Consider the following 21,516-nt stretch of genomic DNA (forward strand, 5'->3'; position numbering starts at 1 on the left):
AGTTGATAACTAGACATCACGTGATAAATTAAACATGCATGCTGATGAGGTCATGTGGCTACGCAATGTTTACCTTTTTAAAAAAAGTAGGCAGGATACAGAGTGTACTGCGCAGTATTCAGTTAGTAAGCTACTATTCCATTTCAAATATAGCCACTGTAAACATCAAATCCAACAGTGCAAGAGATGTTTCCAGTTTGAACCAATTTCAACATTTACGTACATTTAGAACACACACTATATGTGTTAGCAGGAAAAGCAATAACACAGCAAGATTAAGGAGACAGTAAAATTGGGAAAAAGGGTTAAAGACAATGTCCTAGATGTATAAATAACTCAAAGTAAACTTACAATGATACTGTAGTAAATGAAATAATGTAAACATGAGAATAAAGAGGAAACAATGAAAAACAAATTAAAATATTTGGAGAAGAATGTCAGTTTGAGTTGTGATTTGGGCTTCTGTGAATCTACAGCCAAAGGACATAGCCAGATAAACATGAGTTTGAGTTGAATAGGGATGGATTAGAAGTGTCAGGTTAGAAATTCCCAACCTGGTCTCATAGAATCACGTTATGATTCCTACATTTTTGCAAAATGATTTTTACGTGGCTTGTTGTATGTATAACGGTAGTTTTCTGGTGAAATAAACACTAGAGACGCAACAACAACAACTTTTATTCCCTTTCACATAAAATCATGAGTAAAATAGAGATTATCAGTTCATAAACACTTACTTTTTGCGCTGTTCCTCACACAATGCTATCTTATGACATCAAAACACATTTACTAGAGCGCATGACTTGTAAGGTGATACATTTTCACGTTTGCATTACATAACCAGCTACATTTACAAGCATATTCGAGCGCAATGAAGTTACGCAGTTGCTCAACTGATAGAGCATTGCATATGCAATGCGAAGGACTGCCACTCGAGTCCAGATGAGCACACGAGTCGACACGCGAGTCAAAAGTGTCATAGAAGCACCACAAAATGATGTGGTTGCTCTAGCAATTGTGTCCTTTGTCTAACATTTGCTTGAATGACACTATCAGTTAGGTTTAGGTTTAGGGTCGTGAGGTTGGTTTTGTTGATTTAAAACTCAACAGAAAATTAACCTTAACCTTATCTGTGCGGGAGAACATTTAACTCACTTTTAGCACCACAGAGTGGATATTTAACCTCTTATTTGCTGCAATATGTAAAATAAACCACGTAATGTAATTTTGCAAAAAAATTTCACCACAGTCACGTAAACTTTTATGAGATCAGGCCGGAAATTTGAGGATTGGGATGCAGGGTAGCTCTAACAGGCTTTTCCGTCACCTACTTCAGCCACAGAGTCCGGGTCCAGCCCACTAGAGTGCCGCCCATGGCCCTCACCGGGCGTGGCCGAGGGGGAGTGGCTTTGCTGCACTAGATCGGGCAGATTGGAGTTACCGGGGAAACCATTGCTCTCGGCATGACCAAGCTTTATTTCCCCAAATGTCTGCAGAGAGGAACAGAGAGAGGAGTAGGGCGACCCTACTGCAAGCCCTTATGCCCAAATGTGCGGTTATGCCACCTTGTAGAGATAATTGGGAAATGCCAGCGGGAGCTCGATCAGACTTTTTTGGGGGAGGAATTCCCCACAAAGCATAGAGGGTGATTGAAATACTAAAATATAACCGAACAAAATAAGGTTAACCAAGGCAAAATAAATATGAATCAGTAACATGAAAGAGAAATAAAATTGTGATACACTACTAGAGGAATGAGTGTTGGAGGTTTTGCTAACAGTATGTACAGAGAGAGGGAAAGGAATCGCTCTCTGTGCACAGGTATATATATATATATATATATATACACACACACATACACACACACACACACACACACACACACACACACACACACACACACACCTCTCTCATCATCAGGGTGTTGTCTTGTGAATTCTTGCCAAACGAATCATTGGCATGAGAATCTTCCTGGTTTCCCAGTGAGTCATTGCCACCCTGGCCAGCAGAAGGCCTGTTGGGAGAATAGCATAAAACTCATAAAAGACTTTACAGGATGCAGGATGTAGGATTGGGGGTTAAACAACATTTTGAGAGCATTTTATTGGACAAAATTTTGTATACGTCCCTCAGCAGATATCATCAATATTTTTTAGTACACTTTCCCATAATACGAAAACTGTATGTTTTAAATGTTAATACAATATCTGCAAAATGTTTATTTTGTCAGCTTTAACAAGTACACTACATAGAAGGCCTCAAAACTAACAGATAGGGACTAAAAGCCACAAAACTCCAATTTTGATTTCATTAATTTCACTTGATTTTAAAAACACAGAACTCTTGTGTTTCAACCCTTATATATCTAAACTCTTGTGTTTCAAACTAAAGAATTACTGCATAAATCAAGATAATTTATTACATATAAAACACTCACATGATGCGTGGAATATCACTAACAGGTACTGTTCCATCGTGAGCCCCGCCTTCTCCGTCCTCCTCCTCGCTACTTTCCGATTCCTCACTGGATGATGAGTAATCCGTCACTTTTCTGGGTGGCCGGTTGGTGTCCTCATTGGTTCGCAGCTCTCTGAGTTCTTTGGCCAGAGCAGTGAGGTCCTTTAGTTTCAAAAGGGTGAGAAAGACAGAAAGAAAATGCATAAGGTTTCATTCATTCCTTGATAACCAATTTGAACTGATCCTCACCGAACAGCAAATTCACCACAGAATAAAGAATATTTCATATTTGTGTTTTAAAACTTAAAACCTGTGAAGAGCATATGCAAATGCAGTGATTTATTTGTTAATAGGAATAAAGACATTAAAGGAATAGTTCTCCTAAAAATGAAAATTCCATCATCATTTACTCTAAACCTGTATGACTTTCTTCCATGGAACACAAATAGATCTATTCCAACGGAATGGAGATGGTTCTCGTGCCGAGTTTGTGGTTCACGGCCAGGATAATCTGGAGCCTTTCGTAAACTGCCCACGCTTTTCCACTGACTTGAAAACCGAACAATGACGTAACGGGTTACGTGGCAACATGATAGTTTTACGTGACTACCCATCAACAAACATGGCACGTCACAGTGTTTGTGTATAGCTTTTACTCGTGTTTGTGAGGACATATTTAAACAATTCAACATTATGGCACACACACAAGACGAGAGGTAATGTAATTACATTATTTTGTATGAACTTTTTAATAAGGCTTAACTTGCTATGTTCTATAAACTGTAACAGTGGAATCATAATTAACAGTGGTGTAGCAGATGGTTGTATTTTGATTTTTGCCATAGTATATGTAGCTGGTCAAAAATCCCCTTACTGAACAAAACAATGCACAAAATAAAACGAGAAGAGTGTAAGGAAAGCTAAGAACGTTGGCAAATATAATAACTTACTGAGATCAGCTGCAGAAGACACTGGTGATTCGGTGTTTATTCTCACGCGTGACTAACTGTTAGTTGGCTGGCTTGTCGGTGTCTGAGTCAAAGACATCATTGCTTCGTCCACTGCTGCTTTAGCTTACAGTAGATCCTTCTTATGGTCCCTGTACTCTCTTAAAGTTTTTCAATTTGTTTATGATTTGGTCAATTGTCTGATTGAAGCCGGTGTGCAACATTGCTTGCCATATCTCCTCTTTTTTTCCTTTGCAATCTCTCTTGTTTATTTCCGATCTCCGTAAAGACCATATCACAAGTAGAGTGCTTGTTTCGCCCACTTTTCCAGAACGCTTTTGATGCCTGACATTTTTGTTGTTTATTGTTATTGAAGAAGTACTCCTTGCTGCAGACAGTAGCTACTGATATTGTTTGGAAAACTTTACCTGGTGACGAAACATTATCCTGCCCTCCGCCCCCTGACATTATCGGTTCCTGCATAAAGGAACAGCCTTTTCTGTGGTGGAAATGCACGGAAAAGTTCGAGAATTTGCACCGGCCTAGGTACACACTCCCTAACCATGTTGGTGGAAAAGGGCTAAAAGTTGTTAGACAGAATGTTAGCCTCATTCACCATTCCCTTTCATTGCATCTTTTCTTTATTTCATTCAATGCAAGTGAATGGTGGCTAACCTTCTGCCTAAATTTCCTTTTGTGTTCCACGGAAAGAAAATAAGTCATATGGATCTGGAACAACATGAGGGCGAGTAAAGTATGACAGTATTTTCATTTTAGGGTGAACTATCCCTTTAAACTTTGTTTTGCACATTAAGGTCATGTAAATGTCACAGACGAGACTTGATAGTTTTTTACATTTCTGAAATATAACAAAATAGATTAGCAAAACATTACGGATAAGCAAAACAAGTAAAACATTTGAATGTATAAAGCATGAAAAATCAACTCTTTAAGTGGGATAAAAACACCTGCCATCATTTCAGAGAATGATGCACAACTTTATAAACCAGCACGTGCATGTCAGAGAAACAACAGACCAGAACATACAAGAACAGAGAGAGAATAAGGGGTAGTTCCTGAGGCCTGTGCTCTGCATGCAGGAGGGTTAGTTGCAGCTCTGTGCCCATCTTACCAGCTCCTCCTGTCGGTGGGCCAACAGGCAGCCAGATAGAGAGAAAACGCCATCGAGAAACCAGAAGTCAAGAAAGCACAACTGTAGTGCTTGCATATTTATACAATTGCTCCATGAAATGCTAGATTTGGTTCTGACTGAATGAACACCTTATCCTAAAGTGTGATGTTGTGAACACACTAGAGCAAAGCGCAAGGTTACAGACCTTAGTCAGAGTTGACGGCATATTCAAGTTTATACAAAAGGAAACAAGGTGCAAGAACTTGAACTATAGTCCAAAAACAATTTACGCAAGAATGTGTTTCTTTAACAAAGTTCATTCTGCTCGAAATTCAAGAATGAGGCTCAATTCGTCATTATGTTGTTTATCTGTGTTCACTGTAATGCTGACCAAACACAAAATAATACAGATTTTTACAAATTTCCAGTTGACCAAAATTTCTATCCCTAACGGCATTGTTTTAATTTGCGACAAATTAAATTTAACGTGCATCCCCTCTGACATGGTGAATCATTAAAATCTTTTAAAAGTTAAGCTACACAATTACAGGACTATTTTTTTAAACCCAAAAAACTTAGCGTTACATCCTACAGCAAAACCATATCCCCTTCCCCTGGCCTAAGACAGCTGTTGCCTAGGTAACAGAGAAAACTCTGAGATGGCATCAAGGATTACTGACACTGTGAAAGACTGTGACAAACTGGTGCGATGGAGAAGTGTGCGGCTAATGATGGTGACTGACACTGCGTCTGAAGCTGTGAAGGAGAGCGACAGACAGAGAGATCGGAGGAGAGTTCAGGAATGAGAGGTGGTGTGAATTACTGATGGAGGAGCGATTGAAGACATGAGAGGAAGTGTGACAGAAATAGATGGGATGAAGAAAATTAGTGTTTGAATGTAAGAGGGAAGAAAATAGGCAAAAAGAGTGAGAGAGAGATATGAAGTGAGCAGATGTCACTAACCTCATCTATGGCTTTCTTATAACTCTGGAGAAGGGGAATCGACAATAGAGGACGACGAGTGGAGGAATAATTGAACGGATTACACAAAATGTTAAATGAGAAAATGGTTAGTAACAAAAAGCGACACACAATTTTTATTGCTTTATTTATATATCTATGCTGGCTGAAAGCTATGCAAAGGTTGTGAGTTTGGTTAGCTTAAGTGAGACTTGATTTACTTGTGATATATTAAAGACCCCATGAAATCCATTGATGAGCACAGTTTACTTTCCTGTGTTGACATATTTAATATTGAAAAAAGAAGTTTGGGGGAGACATATCGAATGGAGTTGTCCCTTGTATTTAAACAGCCAAAAGGCTTTGGCTACATCATAGCTATGAACCATGATTTGCTACTTGCTAGTCGGATGCAGGTGGTATTAGTGCGAGGGACTTTCTCATTCTAGAGAGCATTTGATTGGCCAAAAATCTCTTTAGTGCATCAATATTTTTGCCATTTTTAAATGCGTATATCTGCTAGAGGTTGATTTCATCAACTTTTAGAAGTATACTAGCATTAAGATGGCTTCAAAGCTAACAGACATGGACTAAAAGCCACAAAAGTTTCATTTTGATTGCATGGAGTCTTTAATTGATGGTAAAGACAGAACTTTTGGGGCGAAAAAACAACAGTTATTGGGAAAAGAGTGTAGGTCTGAGCCAATTCAGGATTAGATTTTTTGTTTTTTTGGTTATGGCTTTATCCCGGTCTGTGAAACCAGTACTGTGGGAGCAGAAATATTCATAGTACAGTCAGATTCTCTCAATGGACTAGGGGAGATGTGTTTCTCACCGCTGGTCGGCTGGGTCTGGTCACCTCCCTGTTCTCCTCCTGGATTTTGGCCTTGGATTCTTGGGACACTGCTGGAGACCCCTCAGGCCTACTGGACCCTGTGGAGAAGATCAAACGTCAAGACTTGGTGTCCAGAGTCCTAGACAGAATATTCCAGGAAAAGTTTCACTGTCTCTGAGAGTCTCTCACCTTCCACCCTGTTCCTCTCACTGGAGCCGCCCTGAGAACTGGGTGTACTGGAACTGGAGGAACTCCCACTACTGGTCCTCTGGAGAGATTCCATGGGAATTCGCAGATCTGGGTTACTGTGGCAACGGGAGGACACAAGGAAGATGTGGAGATGCTTATTTCAATCATAGAAGACTGTGATTTACTTGAGAGTGTATACCTAACAAGCTATGATAAAACAACAAGAAGCCACCTACAAACTAAATACAACTCTGTATAATAGTAAATACATGAAGAATTCAAATAGAAAAATAGAACAAAGGGGAGGCTGGGTGGCTTTTGTGTACCTGGCTCGGATCAGATGTGCTCCAGTCCTTGGAACCAGTCCACCTGGCCCATTCCCTGGGGAGTTTTTCCTCACCAGTGCAGGTGATATAGAGGTGGTCCTTTGGGGGACCTGAAACATATTAACATTCATGATGCAAACCAAAGCATGTAACAAAAACAACACACAGCTTTAGGTACATCTGTTTTTATCTTATATCATTTAGCTGCATCTTTATGAATGAAATGTACTCTATTAATAAAATACATCACTATTATTGCATTACTATTGTTGTACTATTTTTCTACTATTACTGTATTACTTTTAGGAACAACACATTTTAACCCAAATCACACCACCTTTGGAGGGACGTCATCTTCCTGTCTTAGCCAAGAGCTGCGGTCAAACTTGTCATCTCGGCTGGTGATGCGAGGTGGTGGGGCTGGGGTTTCTGACGTGGGGTCAGAGTTCTGCCGGGGCATCGGGGGTCGGTGGGGTGACAGACCCTCCTGGAAGGCTGAGACACCCTGAGAGGACTGGTCATGCAGCGACTGGGATCCTGTCATTGAGGAGCCATGGGACTTCACCGAGACCAGGTGTGCCATCTGTAAAGTCCCAGTAAGAATCCAGAATCATCACAAGCTGGCTTTGAAATGGTTAGGAGAGTTCTTTAAATAAATAAGGCCTAAAATCCATGGCAATCAATGGACACATATGATGTTTGCATATCTATGCTTCTGTTTAACAATCCTTTAAGAAAACTATGAGATAAAATTAAAGGCCAACCCAAAATGTAGAAATTGAAAGTTGATTTGCAGGACAGTTTGAAAGATAAACTATTAAAACATGAGGAGCTTTATGAAACTATTACATAGCCCGGTAGTTTGAGACCCCTGGTATAACGGCAGTGGAGATTAAGAGGTCAGTACGTACCTGAGGCTCAACTGAGCGGTGCATGGGAGGTGTCCGGGACTGCTGAATACCTCCACTGCTAAAGGACTCTGAGCGGGGAGGCAGCGAGGGGTCTGAAATACGGTTAGCCACTTTGTGCTGAAGAGCCGGAGAGCTCTGACGGTTCAGCTTGGAACGTTCCTCAACCTGAGAAACAGAGGATGTTAGTGTCTGTGAGACTTTTCACAACCAATCTGTTTCTTCTTTGCTTGGGAGTCAGAATGGACTGCTAGACTGTAAAAATGTATTCATTTTGACTTGTTTTCCAGTGCAAGTCACAAAACCTCCTTAAAACAAGATACATTTACTTGAGAAGCAAAATTGCATCAGATATTAAGGCTTGTTTCTAGATAATATAGATTGAATTAAGTTTATTTTTCTTACCCCATTTGTTGTTTTAAACATAAATCTAACAATGATTAATATAAATTTGCAGTGTTGCATCTGAATTAAATTGATCCTGTTTAACGGATGTTTAATGGGAAAACAAGCCTAAAATACTGAATATGGAAATTATTTAGTTTGTGTTTTTATTTTGGCAATGCAGACTGCAGGGAAGCGTGGCTAATGCGTGATACTTTGTAATCTACACATGTGGGAAACATTTAAAAAACAATTGGTTCAAACTAGAGGTAGACCGATAAATCGGTTTCACAATTAATCAGTGCCGATAGTTGCTTTTTGGAACTATCGGTTATCAGCAAAAACCTTTTTTAAAAAAAAAATAAAATAAAAATTTGGCCTGTTTTTGCGGTTTCTAAATTTTTCATCATTTGACAACATTCATCCACATTTTTATCCTCACTTCAATGCATATTTTGTTATTTTGATTAGATAATTAAGAGTTTTAAATTGAGGAGGAGCGCATCTAAATGCTTTCAACAGTCCAGTCCGCAGTCAGTTGAAAAATATATACTGTATACACGCTATTTATTTGGTGAATATATAAGCTATAAAAACCTTAATTTGGTAATTAATTACAGTAAATACAGAGCATTGTATTGGAGCCAAGTCACACTCATTTCAAAATAAGACTCACTTGTGTGTTTTGGATTTGTTTACAGGTAAAAGTCCTGTTTTGTACACCAAATCTTAATTTTTTCTGGTTATTATTGGAGTTTTAGTTGAACAATAAACTACATCTAGGATTTTATTCATTTTGGACTCTTGTAGCCTCTATATCTCTGCCTGTTATAGTAAGGAAAGACTAAGACATTTTTTTTATATATATTTTTTACATTCTATAAATCTATTTTAAAAACTATCGGCTGATTAATCGGTTATTGGCCTTTTCCACCACCTTAGTAATAGGTATCAGCAAACTCCAATATCGGTCGACCTCTAGTTCAAACCAATTTATAAGTTTCAAAACCACTTCTAATTTGTGTCAAAATGAAACTAAGTTTATTTCCATTTCATGTTAGAGAAACTAACAATGTTGATAAAGGACATACTGTTTATACATAATGCCTATCTTTGTATCATGTGTTATGATGGATTCCTTCTGTTGCTCTATATATATCACAATGAATCTTTTACATGAGTATATTGTATATTCTTTAATTACAGAAAAACGCATTGACTCCTGACAATCTTATTTCTGTTCAGAACCATATAACCACCTGAGAATCAGTCTTTCAATCTTGGTTAAAATATCCCTACCTTACCTTGAGGCAACGGCCTCATTACTAGATATTTTTAGGTCAAGACCTGTTCCCTCAGTTTGACCAAAGCAAGTTAATCTTCCTTTACTTCCACAAGTCCATATAAAATGACTCAATAAGCAAAGATGAAACCCACATGGTTAATATTTTTGATGCAACAACCAAATAAGTCCAAAGGAAGAAAGTTCTTTAGGTTAAATAGGACAGAAAGGAAACATTCATAAAAAAAGGAGACAATGAGGAAATTAGAGGTAGAAATCATCTTGGCAGCCATTCTGAATTCCCAAATACAAACATGAAAATCATACAAACAAACAAAGAGGCTTAAAAATATTCATGCGCCATTCTCTGGCATATTTGGACATGAAAAGAACCAGTTATGACCACTCTAGAAGTTGAGCGACAGAAAAAGCCATGTTAGTGAGACAAAAAAATATTCCTCCAACATAAAAATGTGAAAAAATAAAAATAAAATTCTAAGAGAGAAAAGTGAGGTTTGGATGTGAAATGACACACTGTCCTCAGAGTACAATCTGTGTCTAAAAGTATTATACAACCCCCATTTTCAACAACATAACATTTTAGTGATGTCTAAAACTACCGTTTTGGCCCGCCACATCCAAACCCCTCTCATCGTTGCCCTGCAAAACCCATGCACCTCTGTCATAACCTTTCTGTTAGAAGAAAAGGAGTGACAAGATAAAGATCAAAGAGAAGATTACTGAAGATTACAGAACAATAAAATGGTGAGAAAGGAAGCTGCCCAAAGAAAATCCACCCAAATTTCTCAAACTTGAAGTGAGAGACTACGGGAACTGATTTACCCGGAGAACCAGAGGAAAACAGAGACAAAGCATTCCCAAAGTGATCATCCAAATGCTCAGATAGAAATTTGAAAAAAACAAAACAAAAAAACCCACTAATTTTCCCCACTAATTGTTTAATAAGATAACATGACCAGATCGGTAATCATCTAGGTCATGAAAGTAAGAATGAATCAGATATGAGTCCAGAGAACCATGCTAGTAAAAGGCAGACCTTTGAGACATGTAAGTCTCTCTCTATGTCAACCCCTTTGTTGGGGCGGCCGGGAATGCGGCCACGGAACTCTTGGTCGTGGAGCTGCTGGGCCATTCGGGCCAGCTCGGATGGATCTGGTTCACAGGACACACGGACTCTAGGAACGTTAGGACCACTGACTATCCTGAGCTGAGCCTCTGTCAGCTCCATCTCTCTTGAGTGGGAGGACGAGGCGGCGGGGTATGAGGGGGGCCTGGTGGGCTGATAAGATGGGCTTTGGTCAGGGAGAAGGAGGTTGCCGACCCGTTTTTCTCCTGGGTGGTTAAATGAATGATGCTTCTTGGGAGGGATTCGAGGAGAGTTACTCTGAGCTCTATTCATGACCTGTGTTCAGATAAGCATAACAAAAGCGTTCAGATTATCACCCACAAAACTGAGGACGCAAAGAGAGCCATATCAAACCGCTTCAGGGTTAGATAACCAAAACGCCTCCACTTGATTCTAAAACCATGGGAAAAAGTTAATCAACAGGCAGTCAGATGCATCTGTCTTTACTCAGGCAACAAACCTGTGGATTTCGACAAAATGAAGCCATCAACAAGAACTAATGAGACAAAGGACAATGAATAGCTCTGAATTATGTTCGGTAGAATTCTAATCTAGTCAACTGGACGTGTTCCTCTGTTTCTCGGTACGTTTTGCCACTCATCCAAGTGGCTTCATCAGGAATGAACATCTAGTTGACTAGAATAGCAGTACTGGACATTCAATGATGTAGAGATATTCACACATTTTTATTTAATCAGTTATCAATTCTTTAATATTGGGTCTACTGATAAATGGTACCATTTGGTTGGTATCTTAAGAACAGAATGTGTTCACCGGTAAAGTAACTCACTTACTGAATGTATTGTTTGCATAAATTACTCAACTATAACTAAAATATTCATAATGATCTTAATATTTTTAATGTAGTAGTCTAATGACTACTTAGTTGTGTCAAAAGGCAGAAATACAACTGGGCATATTATAAAAATCTAAGTTACTTGATATTAACTTCTTGGTTATAGAACTGTTGTATAAAAGCAATACCACAATCATGTAATCATGTCATGTTACCTGGGGCCTCATGCCTACAGAATCACAGCTGTACTCTTGCTAGTGTGATGTTGCTTACATATCAGTTGATCTCTACAACAATGACCTGGGAATCTTCACAGATAGCACTGAATAATGTTACAGTGGTAACCAAATCTCTTAGTACCTCTTTGGCCCAGGCTGGTTTGTCACTGGAGTTGACAGATTCTTTGTAGTGGTAGAGCTGTTTTTTGTCCACAGGCCGTGGTTCTTGCTGCTGTTGCTGCAGCGAAACCAGGTAAGCTCTTTCCTGTTGGAGCTGCCGCTGTAACCGCTCAGCCTGACGCTGTTCCTCCAACTGCTTCCGTTTATATTCCTAGATACAACAGAGAATAAAAAGACAGACAGAGAGACAGATGATGACAAGAGCAAGATTTGAGGGACATATGGAGCAGATAAGCTCAAGATTAAGTGACAATTAATAATAATAAAAAAAAAACCTTGCTGGAAAAATCCATCTTCTACTGGTTTGGGTTTTAAGCTGTTTCGGACCATGATAGCTGTCAACAAGTCAATGACCAGCTTGGACCAGCTAATAACCAGCTCAAAACAGGTAGAAACCAGCTACCATGTTCCAAAACACTGATACTAGCATAAAGGAATAGTAGCGCTAATTTTGGGCTAAACAACGTGTGAACATGCAAACTAATGTGAACAAGCTTCTCACCAAGCACTCATGAACATGCAACAGACATCAATATTTTCACAAAAAAAACCCCATTATTGTTTCTCAGTAAAACATATATGTCTTGAGAATACTTGGAATATGATGTGAATATGACCACTTTTATGATACTTTTGGGTCCTTAAGCTTTGAGTGAGTCATTATCAACTGCCATTTTATTAAATAGATGGACTGGGATATTCATTGAAGGAACAGTTCACCCAAAATGAAAACTCTATCATCATTTACTCACCCTCATACCATCCCAGATGTGCTTGACTTTCTTCAGCAGAACACAAAAAAATTTTCTTAGAAGAATATCTCAACTCTGTAGGTCCATGCAATGCAAGTGAATGGTGAGCAAAACTTTAAAGCACATAAAGGCAGCATAAAATGAATCCATTTGACTCCAGGTGTTTAATCCGTCTTCTGAAGCAATCCATATGGTTTTGGTTGAGAACAGGCAAAAATATTTAAAAAAATTTCACGTTACATCTTGCCATTGCAGTCCCTAGGCACGATCATGATTTCAAGCTCGATTACACTTCCTTTTGAAATTTAAAGTGAAAAAGGAGATCACTTAAGAAGACATGGATTAAACCACTGGAGTCATATGGATTACTTTTATGCAGCCTTTATGTGCTTTTTGGTGTTTCAAATTTTGGTCACCATTTACTTGCATTGTATGGACCTACACAGCTGAGATGTTCTTCTAAAAATCTTTGTTTGTGTCCTGCAGAAGAAAGTAAGTCAAAAACATCTGGAATGGCATGAGAGTGAGTAAATGATGAGAGAATTTTCATTTTTGGGTCAACTATTCCTTTAAACGATATGCTTTTGTGTTCCACATAAGAAAGAAAGTCATGCATATTAGGAACTGCCTGAGGATGAGTAATTATTTTTGGGTGAACTATCCCTTTAAGCTGTTTTTTCCAGGGAAATGCAAACATGTTTGGGTTTTTGGTGGTTCTAAAAATAACTGGATGCTATTGGAACTCAGAGAAGTCTTGTTTCAAACCAAACAGCTTTTTGAGATAATCCCATTGATGGTCTGATATCTATGAAACTAATTTCCCTGAGCATTGAACAACAATAAACAGAGCTGCCACAAATCCCAAACGCTCCAAATCAATTCACACAGTCGATACTCTCTATGTGTCCACCGCAGATGCCACAAGCACAGAAGATGAAATGAAAATATAGTGCAAGAACAGTGAAAGTCAGAGTGAAAGGTGAGATGTTAGTTTACCAGGAGAAGAGCCTGCTCTTGGAGGAGCTGCTGTTGTAGAATCTCCAACTGCCTTTGTTCTTCTTCTAACTGACGACGTATATACTCCTAAACCCAAAGCAAGGCACACCAGGAGGAAAAAACAGAGATAGAAAGAGAGAGAGGCAGAAAAATAGATGAGAGGGCCTTTAAAGTGTTAAGAATGAAAGAGTAAAGGATTAAACAAGCAAATCAGAAGGGTAAGAAGACCATTGACCGATAATAACTTGTGGCAAATTGTTCTGCCTAGATCCCATCTGGGCAAATGTGTGATTAGCACAGTTATGATGTGATATGGGCTGGTGACCCAAAGGTCCTGTGTTCAAAACCTGGAATGGGCCATTCATGCACTTGGGACTTACTGAGAGCAGTGATCATCATTGCGGCCTGAAGCAGGCCAATTAACCCCAGGCTGCTCCAGGGGAACTTGCAACATTGAAAATGATTTAGATAAAAAAAAGCTTCTGTGAAATAGCAAAAAATGTGATTGGTGTCTTTGAGCATCCCAAAAACCAATCCAATCCTAAAGTATGCTTTTATTGCCAACTACACTTTCACTTTCACTTAAAAAAAAAATACACTTTCAACTTACTATTCATTTGATATGAAAAATCATATTTTTTGTTTACATCTATCATCTCTGATAATGATATTTTGCATTATGACATTTTGCAAGTTACACATTTTTTTAATATTTGGTCTATGCAGCTTTAGTTGAACAGGTGTACAGCTTGCTAACATTTATGCACATTATTTGGTCAGAGATATCTGGAGAGAAAAAGTGGGGTTTTGGAAGAAAGGTATGTACAGCAGACACACTGGCATACAGTATTTTGAGGATGTATGCCTTCTTTGGTGAAAAGACTTATTAAGAGTTATTTGTTTCAAATTAGAAACAAAGGAACTTCAGCTGAGAGAGAAACATGCCTGGATTTGCGTATATGCCCCTATGAAGACATTATAGAAAAACTGAGGACACGGTCACTATAATTAGCAGCATGACCATGAAACGCTATATGACAGCAAAGATGATGCCACGATTTATTGCATTTAAGCAAAGAAAGCTTCACTTAGCATTTGGCATGGATAGAACAGAATACACAATTGTCCCCAAGGCATTTGTTCTCTACATAAACTGTGTGTGCAGTACCTTACACAGTAAAAGAACACAAGGCTCAACTCAAAGTCATTAATGGGTCAGTCACTCTTATTTATCTCTGCATACACACACAAACACACACCCATGAGACATCCTCATTTAGTACTGAAGAGGACTCATGTGGCACAACCGCATTTTTAAGGGTGGGTGGGTGCTTCAAATATGCATACCATCCTGCAGTATATTTTCCTCTCTGAAGGAAGTGAGTCATGGCCTAAAGAACGCTTTAAATAAGGAATCCAGGCATGTGAGAGTCTGACATGCATATATGAGTGGACAGCTTAATCGAGAACAAAACCTGCCTTAAGTGCACATCAAATTACACTTATGATTATCAGAGGCCTTCAAAACAGAGTGTATGGATACAAGTGCTCTCTTTGTGCATGTTTGCTTTAGAAAGTGTGAATACAACCTCACTGATTCCTAGCAGAAGGTAATGTGTGTGAATGTGTCTTTATATAGGCTGATTAACAAAAAGTACATCTTGTCTCGATCTCTCTACAGTGGTGAATCTGAGGGAGTTTGATAGCATGTAGAGTGTGAGAGTGTGAAGCTGACACATCACTTCATGTCTTGCTTTCCTGTTCCAAGCTCAATTGTGGCATGGTTTAGTTTACTTACCTCTTTTAATACAGCAGATTAAGGGTTTGTTTGTAGCAATAGACAGCATTGCCAACATATATATATATCAAATATTGTTTTACCACATGCATGTTGTGTTTTAAAACATTTCAGTAAATTCTGAGTAAATATTGTGTACAAAAAGTGTAATTGTATTTAATTTCAGCACTTTTGTGTGCATCATATTGGCATTGGGCATTAAAAAAAAAAAACAATATTGGTCAGAACCGTGGTATGCCCCTTTCCTCTAAGGTTTTTCTCAGTGCTGTGTATTATTGTATACTCATGTACCTGCTCCCTCTCTGCGTGCCTCCTCTCCTCCTCTCTCCGCAGCTGTTCCATCTCTTCATAGCGCCTCCTCTGCTCTCTCTCCTGTTGTTTCCGGAGCTCTCTCTCCCGTCGCTGTTGCTGTTACACCACAAACAAAAATCATCTGTGATTATTCTTCCATTCCTATATAGTATCTCAGAACCTGACCCCAAATTTCACTCTAAGGCCACACTAATATTTTCATTTGGAAACACATTGAATATGCTACATTTATGTCTACAGTGTTTTTTTTTATCGTTTTTTCAATGTTAACATGGGTTAAGCAGGCATCTTTGACCACTTCACCGTGCCACACCGCATTTTTCAGTGTCTTGCACAAGACGAACTTCAACTTAAAAAAACGTGTCTGGAGACAACTCCATTCTGTTCCATTTGTTGCTTAACTTAAAGAATAGTTCACCCAAAATTGTAGGTCTTCACAATGCAAGTGAATAGTGACCAAACATTTGAAGCTCCAAAAGCATATAAAGGCAGCATAAAATTAAACCATAAGACTCCAGTGATTAAGTCCATGTCTTCCAAAGCAATCTGATAGGTGTGGGTGAGAAACAGATTCCTTTTTTACTATCAATCTCCACTTTCACTTTCACATTCTTTTTCTTTTGTTTTTGGTGATTCACATTTTTCGTGCATATCGCCACTTACTGGGCAGAGAGGAGAATTTATAGTAAAAAAGGACTTAAATATTTATCGGTTTCTCACCCACACCTATCATATCGCTTTTGAAGACATAGATTTAACCACTGGAGTCATATGGATTACTTTTTGCTGCCTTTATGTGCTTTTTGGTGCTTCAAAGTTTTGGCCACCATTCACTTGAATTGTGAGGACCTACAGAGCTGAAATATTCTTCTAAAAACCTTTGTTTGTGTTCAGCAGAAGAAAGAAAGTCAAACCAATTTGGAATGGCATGAGTGAGTAAATGATGAGAGAATTTTAATTTTTGGTTGAACTGTTTCTTGCAACCAGTCCAAGCTTCATGCACGCAGTATTCTCTACTTCCAGTGTGAACACCAATGCATTTGGAGCAGTCAGCCATGCTGAATGGCCTTTCCCCAGCAGGAGCTGTTTACAGGAGCCATGCAGAGCCGAGGCAGCCTGACAGTGGAACAGTGGGAGTTAGAAGTGCTGAATGAGAGGTTGACGCCCAACTGGGCAGCCTGATTCATCCCCACAGGTTCTCTGCTTTCCCCCCTACTGAGAAAACCCTACATCACATAACTCAGGAATATCTCTGCCAGCTCACTGATCTTGCTTTCGTTCTCTGGCGTTTGAAGAAATCCCTATAGCCACTCTGTAGATACTGGGTAACTTTCCTGTGGAATGATCATACCCCAGCATTGCCCAGGGACATATATATATATATATATATATAATGACAGCACCTTGTGGGCCATTACACACAAAATTAAGTGTGTGTCTGAGTGACCAAAAAGAAATAGCAAAGCATTTCTTGCCATTTGGAATTTGTACAATGGTGAATCACTCTGGGTAAGCACAGCGGTTCTCGACTAGGGGGGTCAAGACCCAAAAATGAGTTACAGGTCTGTTCTGATAGGGTTGCGGACAGGTGAAAAACAATTCTAAATGCAAATAATAAAATGCAACTATGCAACTAATCATGCATACTTAGGATAAAAAAAAGAAGCTCATCAACATTTAAAAGGGAGGAGAAAACACGTCCCTTGTGTTTTTGTTGTTGACATCAAAGGCCGTTTGTCTAATCAAACCAAATCATGTCACTTGCTAAATAAGGCACAATATTTGTTCCATGTGTTAGAATGGTAAATCACACTTCTGCAGTTGTATATGAATTTACAAATAATTTACATTTACATATTTCAAGCAGACTCATGTAAAAACAGAAGTAAATGGTACCAGTACAATTAGAGAAATGCTAAAGAAATGAAACTGGTCATTTACACTTTAAAATTCTCCTCTCTTTCTTCTTACCTCTTCCAGTCTTCTCCTTTGCTCTTTTTGTTCCTCAATGCGTTTCTGCCTCTCTGCCAGTAGTTGGCGCTTGTGTTCCTCATTCTGCTGCTGTTCCAGCTGTTGTCTTCTCAGAGCTTCCGAGCGTTCCTTATTGGCCAGCTGCAGACGCAGGAAGTCCCGCCTCAGGGTCGACTCTCCAGGGATGTTGATGATGGAGCTGCAATGAAGATGTTTCATCATCTTGAGGTCATTCAGGTCTCTTCTATACCACAACTACTCTGCATGCTTGTGTATGCTATGGGTTGACGTACCTCGGCTCGCCAATGTCCCGCTCTTCCTCCTCTTCTTCACTTCCACTGTATTCGTACTCGGTCTCATCTAAAAAAAAAGACAATCAAATGCCATAGTCACATAAAGGCTCTTCTAAGATTTAAGTAGTATTTAGACAAAAAGCAATATGACAAAATGACATGAAAACTATCATAAAAAATTCTCAAGCAAAACAAAAATAATAGTGTTAATACTGTAGAATAGAACAGAAAAGAAGAGAATAATTGACCCTGTCGAAAAAGAAGTTCACCCTGCAACTTCACTGCACTGAACTCAGTGCAAAAGTCTTCGTAGGAATGCATTGTTTTGCTTTAACATCTTGTTGCATCTTGCTCGGTATGAATACACTTTAAAAATTATGATCTAGGATTAGCTTTTGCTGACGGAATATATCAATGGAGCTAATGGACATTTCCTGTATCTTAGTGTTGGGTGTAATCGGATAACAAAGTAATTAGTTACTGTAATCTGATTACTTTTACTTAAGAAGGTAGTGTAACGAACACAATTTTTAATTCTTGTAATAACACAGTTTTCAGTTACAGACTTTCAAGGAAGTTCATTACTCAGGTAACTTATATATATATAAAATAATATTATTTATGTTGAATTATGTTTATAACATGAATTATGTTTATATGCACATCTGCTTGTGTTTCTGTGACAGCTGAAGAGCATGCACCCTATAATAAGTCATTTTAAGGGTGCTGAGTATTTGATTTACATGAGACAATGAATGAGGAATTCTTTTTATGAAATGTGTTTTAGAAAGTAATTTAAAATGAATTAGTTATGTGATTACTTTTACGATGAAGTGATCAGTAAAGTCAGTAATCTGATTTTAAAGAAGTAATGAATTAGTCATTTGTGATAGTTTTAGTAACTTAGCCAACACAGATCTCATTGTACTGTATGCTAAGATCAGCTCCCTCTCAATATGTTCCACAGGATCTCAGTTAGACCATCTGATCTTAGATTAGTGATCATGAAACTCTTGAACTTTACATGCTCTATCAAATACCACACACTCTATCAAAGATGCTCAAAGTGCATTCCAAACAAACAAAGCACGCTCACCTCTCTCTCCCCTCTTCTTCTTTGTCCTGTCGATGTGATCTTTGAGTTGAATTCGGACCTGTCTCTCGTTGGGTAGGTCTTTGATGAAGGGATGTTTCATCAGTTGTTCAGTGCTGGGTCTCTGATTGTGATTCTTCACCAGACAGCTCTCAATGAAAGACTGGAACTTTTTTGACCTGGAGAAGGCCGTCAGGGTCCAGATGAAATGTTTTGGGAGTCAATTCCACAACATTACGTTATGCTGAACACATGTAGTTTTGTTTTTACAATCACAAAGGCTTCTCATACTCATAAATGTTAAGTCCAACACTGCAGTGTGCAATATTCTGCACAATCCCAATGCTCATATTGATTGATTTGATTTATAAAATAACCAATTTTGCAAGACATTTTTACACAGAGGCAATAAACATATATATAAACATGAGAAATGATCTGATCTTGGATGCAACGAAAGATCTGTGTGATGTCTTCAAAGGCAATAAAGCAGAATTACACTAATACTGTCAGATGTTGCAGGGAGGATGTGCACAGGAAAACAGGTAAGGTAAAACAAGAATTTATTCTCTGTATTCTGTTACAGGCACATACTATATGCTTGTGTATGTTGTCAACGTATTTATGAAATGTAAGTCATATTTATAATATTTAAGTCATCATATTTATGTATGCAAGTATGAATTCTGCCAAAAATTCAGTTAAGATAAGAGAATTCTTCTCTGGTTGAAATGTAAGCATATTTGAAGCGCATAGTGGGCGGGCAGCTCATAAAGCTGACAAGTTTGCATTTTTCTATTAAATTATTTTTTTCAAGTGGCCTGTTTAAAGGCCCCAACTTGTTAAACCGATCTCTGCCTGAAGATACATTTTACATTGATCCAGAAATCCAGAGTAGAATTCAGAGACAGCAGCTCTGTTCCCAAACCTGCTATGCTGTCTTCTGCCATACTACAGAAACGTCCTATCCTGCTGAGGGTCAGTGAATATTTTTGCTTTATTGATTTTGCTTTAAAAATTAATTTATTGAAAAAAAAAAAAAAAAAAAAAAAAATCTAAATTCAAATTGCACTTTAAACGAAATGGGAAAAAAAGTAATTAAAATATCAAAGTGATCAAAAAAAAAAATCACCAATGGCTCCATTTGCCATCACGCAAGTATCACAACAGGTGAAAAATTACTTATAGCCTAGAAATTAAGAACTAAAGACTTTAATAAATGTAAAGATAATAATCATAATAATCATAATAAATAAGTCCAAAAAATTCCCATGTGTTCCCAAAAAAATGCTTCCAAATGTGTGTTCTTATCAAATGTGTTTGTATTGCGCTTTGGTTATACAGTTTATGCTGCCTAAAGAAAAGAAAATAGAACTCAATTTTAGGTTCAAGGTGTCTTGTATTATTTTATTTTATGATCACTTCATTAATCACTTTCATCTTTGTTTAATATATATATATATATATATATACACACACATACACACACACACAATTGTGGACAAAAATATTGGCACCCATGGTAAATATGAGCAAAGAAGGCTGTGAAAAAAAATCTGCATCGTTTATCCGTTTGATCTTTCATTAAAAATAAAATCTAAACAATCTAACCTTTAATTGAAGTAAAACAACTGAAACGGGGTAAATATCTCATTATTAAATAAATATTTTTCTCCAAAACGCATTGGCCATAATTATTGGCACCCTTTTATTCAATACTTTTTACAACCTCTCTTTGTCAAGATAACAGCTTAGAGTCTTCTCTTATAATGCCTAATGATGTTGGAGAACACCTGGCAAGGGATCTGAGACCATTCCTCCATACAGAATCTCTACAGATCCTTCAAATTCAGAGGTCCATGTTGGTGGACTCTCCTCTTCAGTTCACCCCACAAATTTTCTATGTGGTTCAGGTCAGGGGACTGGGATGGCCATGGCAGAACCTTGATTTGTGGTCAGTGAACCATTTTTGTGTTGATTTTGATGTTTGTTTTGGATCATTGTCAAGTCAAGTCATTTTTATTTGTATAGCACCTTTCACAACACACATGGTTTCAAAGCAGCTTTACAAAAAATCATGCATTAACAGAAAATGAAACCGTAATATCTATAAAGTCTTAGAGTCATCATTGTGTAGTTTGAAAAAATAAGTAATTCAATAATCATTGTATTTAGAACCCCAGTAAGCAAGCCGATGGCGACTGTGGCAAGGAACACAAAACTCCATAAGATGTTGGTTAATGGAGAAAAATAACCTTGGGAGAAACCAGGCTGATTCTTAAGATCTTCAGTTGATTGGAACTTGTTAATTATTGCCCTGATGGTGGAAATGGGCATTTTCAATGCTTTGGCTATTTTCTTATAGCCACTTCCCATTTTGTGAAGCTCACCTTTGCCACACATCAGAACTATATTCTTTAGTCTAACCCACTGTGATTGATGATTAAGGGAATTTGGCCTGTGTGTTAAATCATATTTATACCCCTGTGAAACAGGAAGTCATGGCTGAACAATTTCCTGTTCTCAGTCACCCAGGTGCA

General features: G+C 38.2%; 1 protein-coding gene across 5 annotated transcripts in view; it reads right to left on the reverse strand.

Moving 5' to 3' along the window:
• The window catches only part of LOC127434482 (TRAF2 and NCK-interacting protein kinase-like), a 94,335-nt gene that overhangs the window by 15,863 nt on the left and 56,956 nt on the right, over positions 1–21,516 (reverse strand). Inside the window, exons 10-24 of one of the 5 annotated variants that reach the window (XM_051687295.1) lie at positions 18,980–19,155; positions 17,884–17,950; positions 17,591–17,789; positions 15,599–15,715; positions 13,510–13,596; positions 11,724–11,912; positions 10,478–10,843; positions 7,758–7,922; positions 7,184–7,429; positions 6,847–6,956; positions 6,521–6,636; positions 6,332–6,429; positions 2,438–2,619; positions 1,906–2,014; positions 1,332–1,490 (exon numbers count right to left, since the gene is read on the reverse strand). In XM_051687295.1, coding sequence (XP_051543255.1) covers positions 1,332–1,490; positions 1,906–2,014; positions 2,438–2,619; positions 6,332–6,429; positions 6,521–6,636; positions 6,847–6,956; positions 7,184–7,429; positions 7,758–7,922; positions 10,478–10,843; positions 11,724–11,912; positions 13,510–13,596; positions 15,599–15,715; positions 17,591–17,789; positions 17,884–17,950; positions 18,980–19,155 — 2,386 coding nt within the window. The remainder of the gene's footprint in view (positions 1–1,331; positions 1,491–1,905; positions 2,015–2,437; positions 2,620–6,331; positions 6,430–6,520; positions 6,637–6,846; positions 6,957–7,183; positions 7,430–7,757; positions 7,923–10,477; positions 10,844–11,723; positions 11,913–13,509; positions 13,597–15,598; positions 15,716–17,590; positions 17,790–17,883; positions 17,951–18,979; positions 19,156–21,516) is intronic. The other 4 variants (XM_051687296.1, XM_051687297.1, XM_051687298.1 and 1 more) reach the window with 4 other exon arrangements.

This window comes from Myxocyprinus asiaticus, chromosome 44, assembly GCF_019703515.2.
Source record: "Myxocyprinus asiaticus isolate MX2 ecotype Aquarium Trade chromosome 44, UBuf_Myxa_2, whole genome shotgun sequence".
Classification (NCBI taxonomy): domain Eukaryota; kingdom Metazoa; phylum Chordata; class Actinopteri; order Cypriniformes; family Catostomidae; genus Myxocyprinus; species Myxocyprinus asiaticus.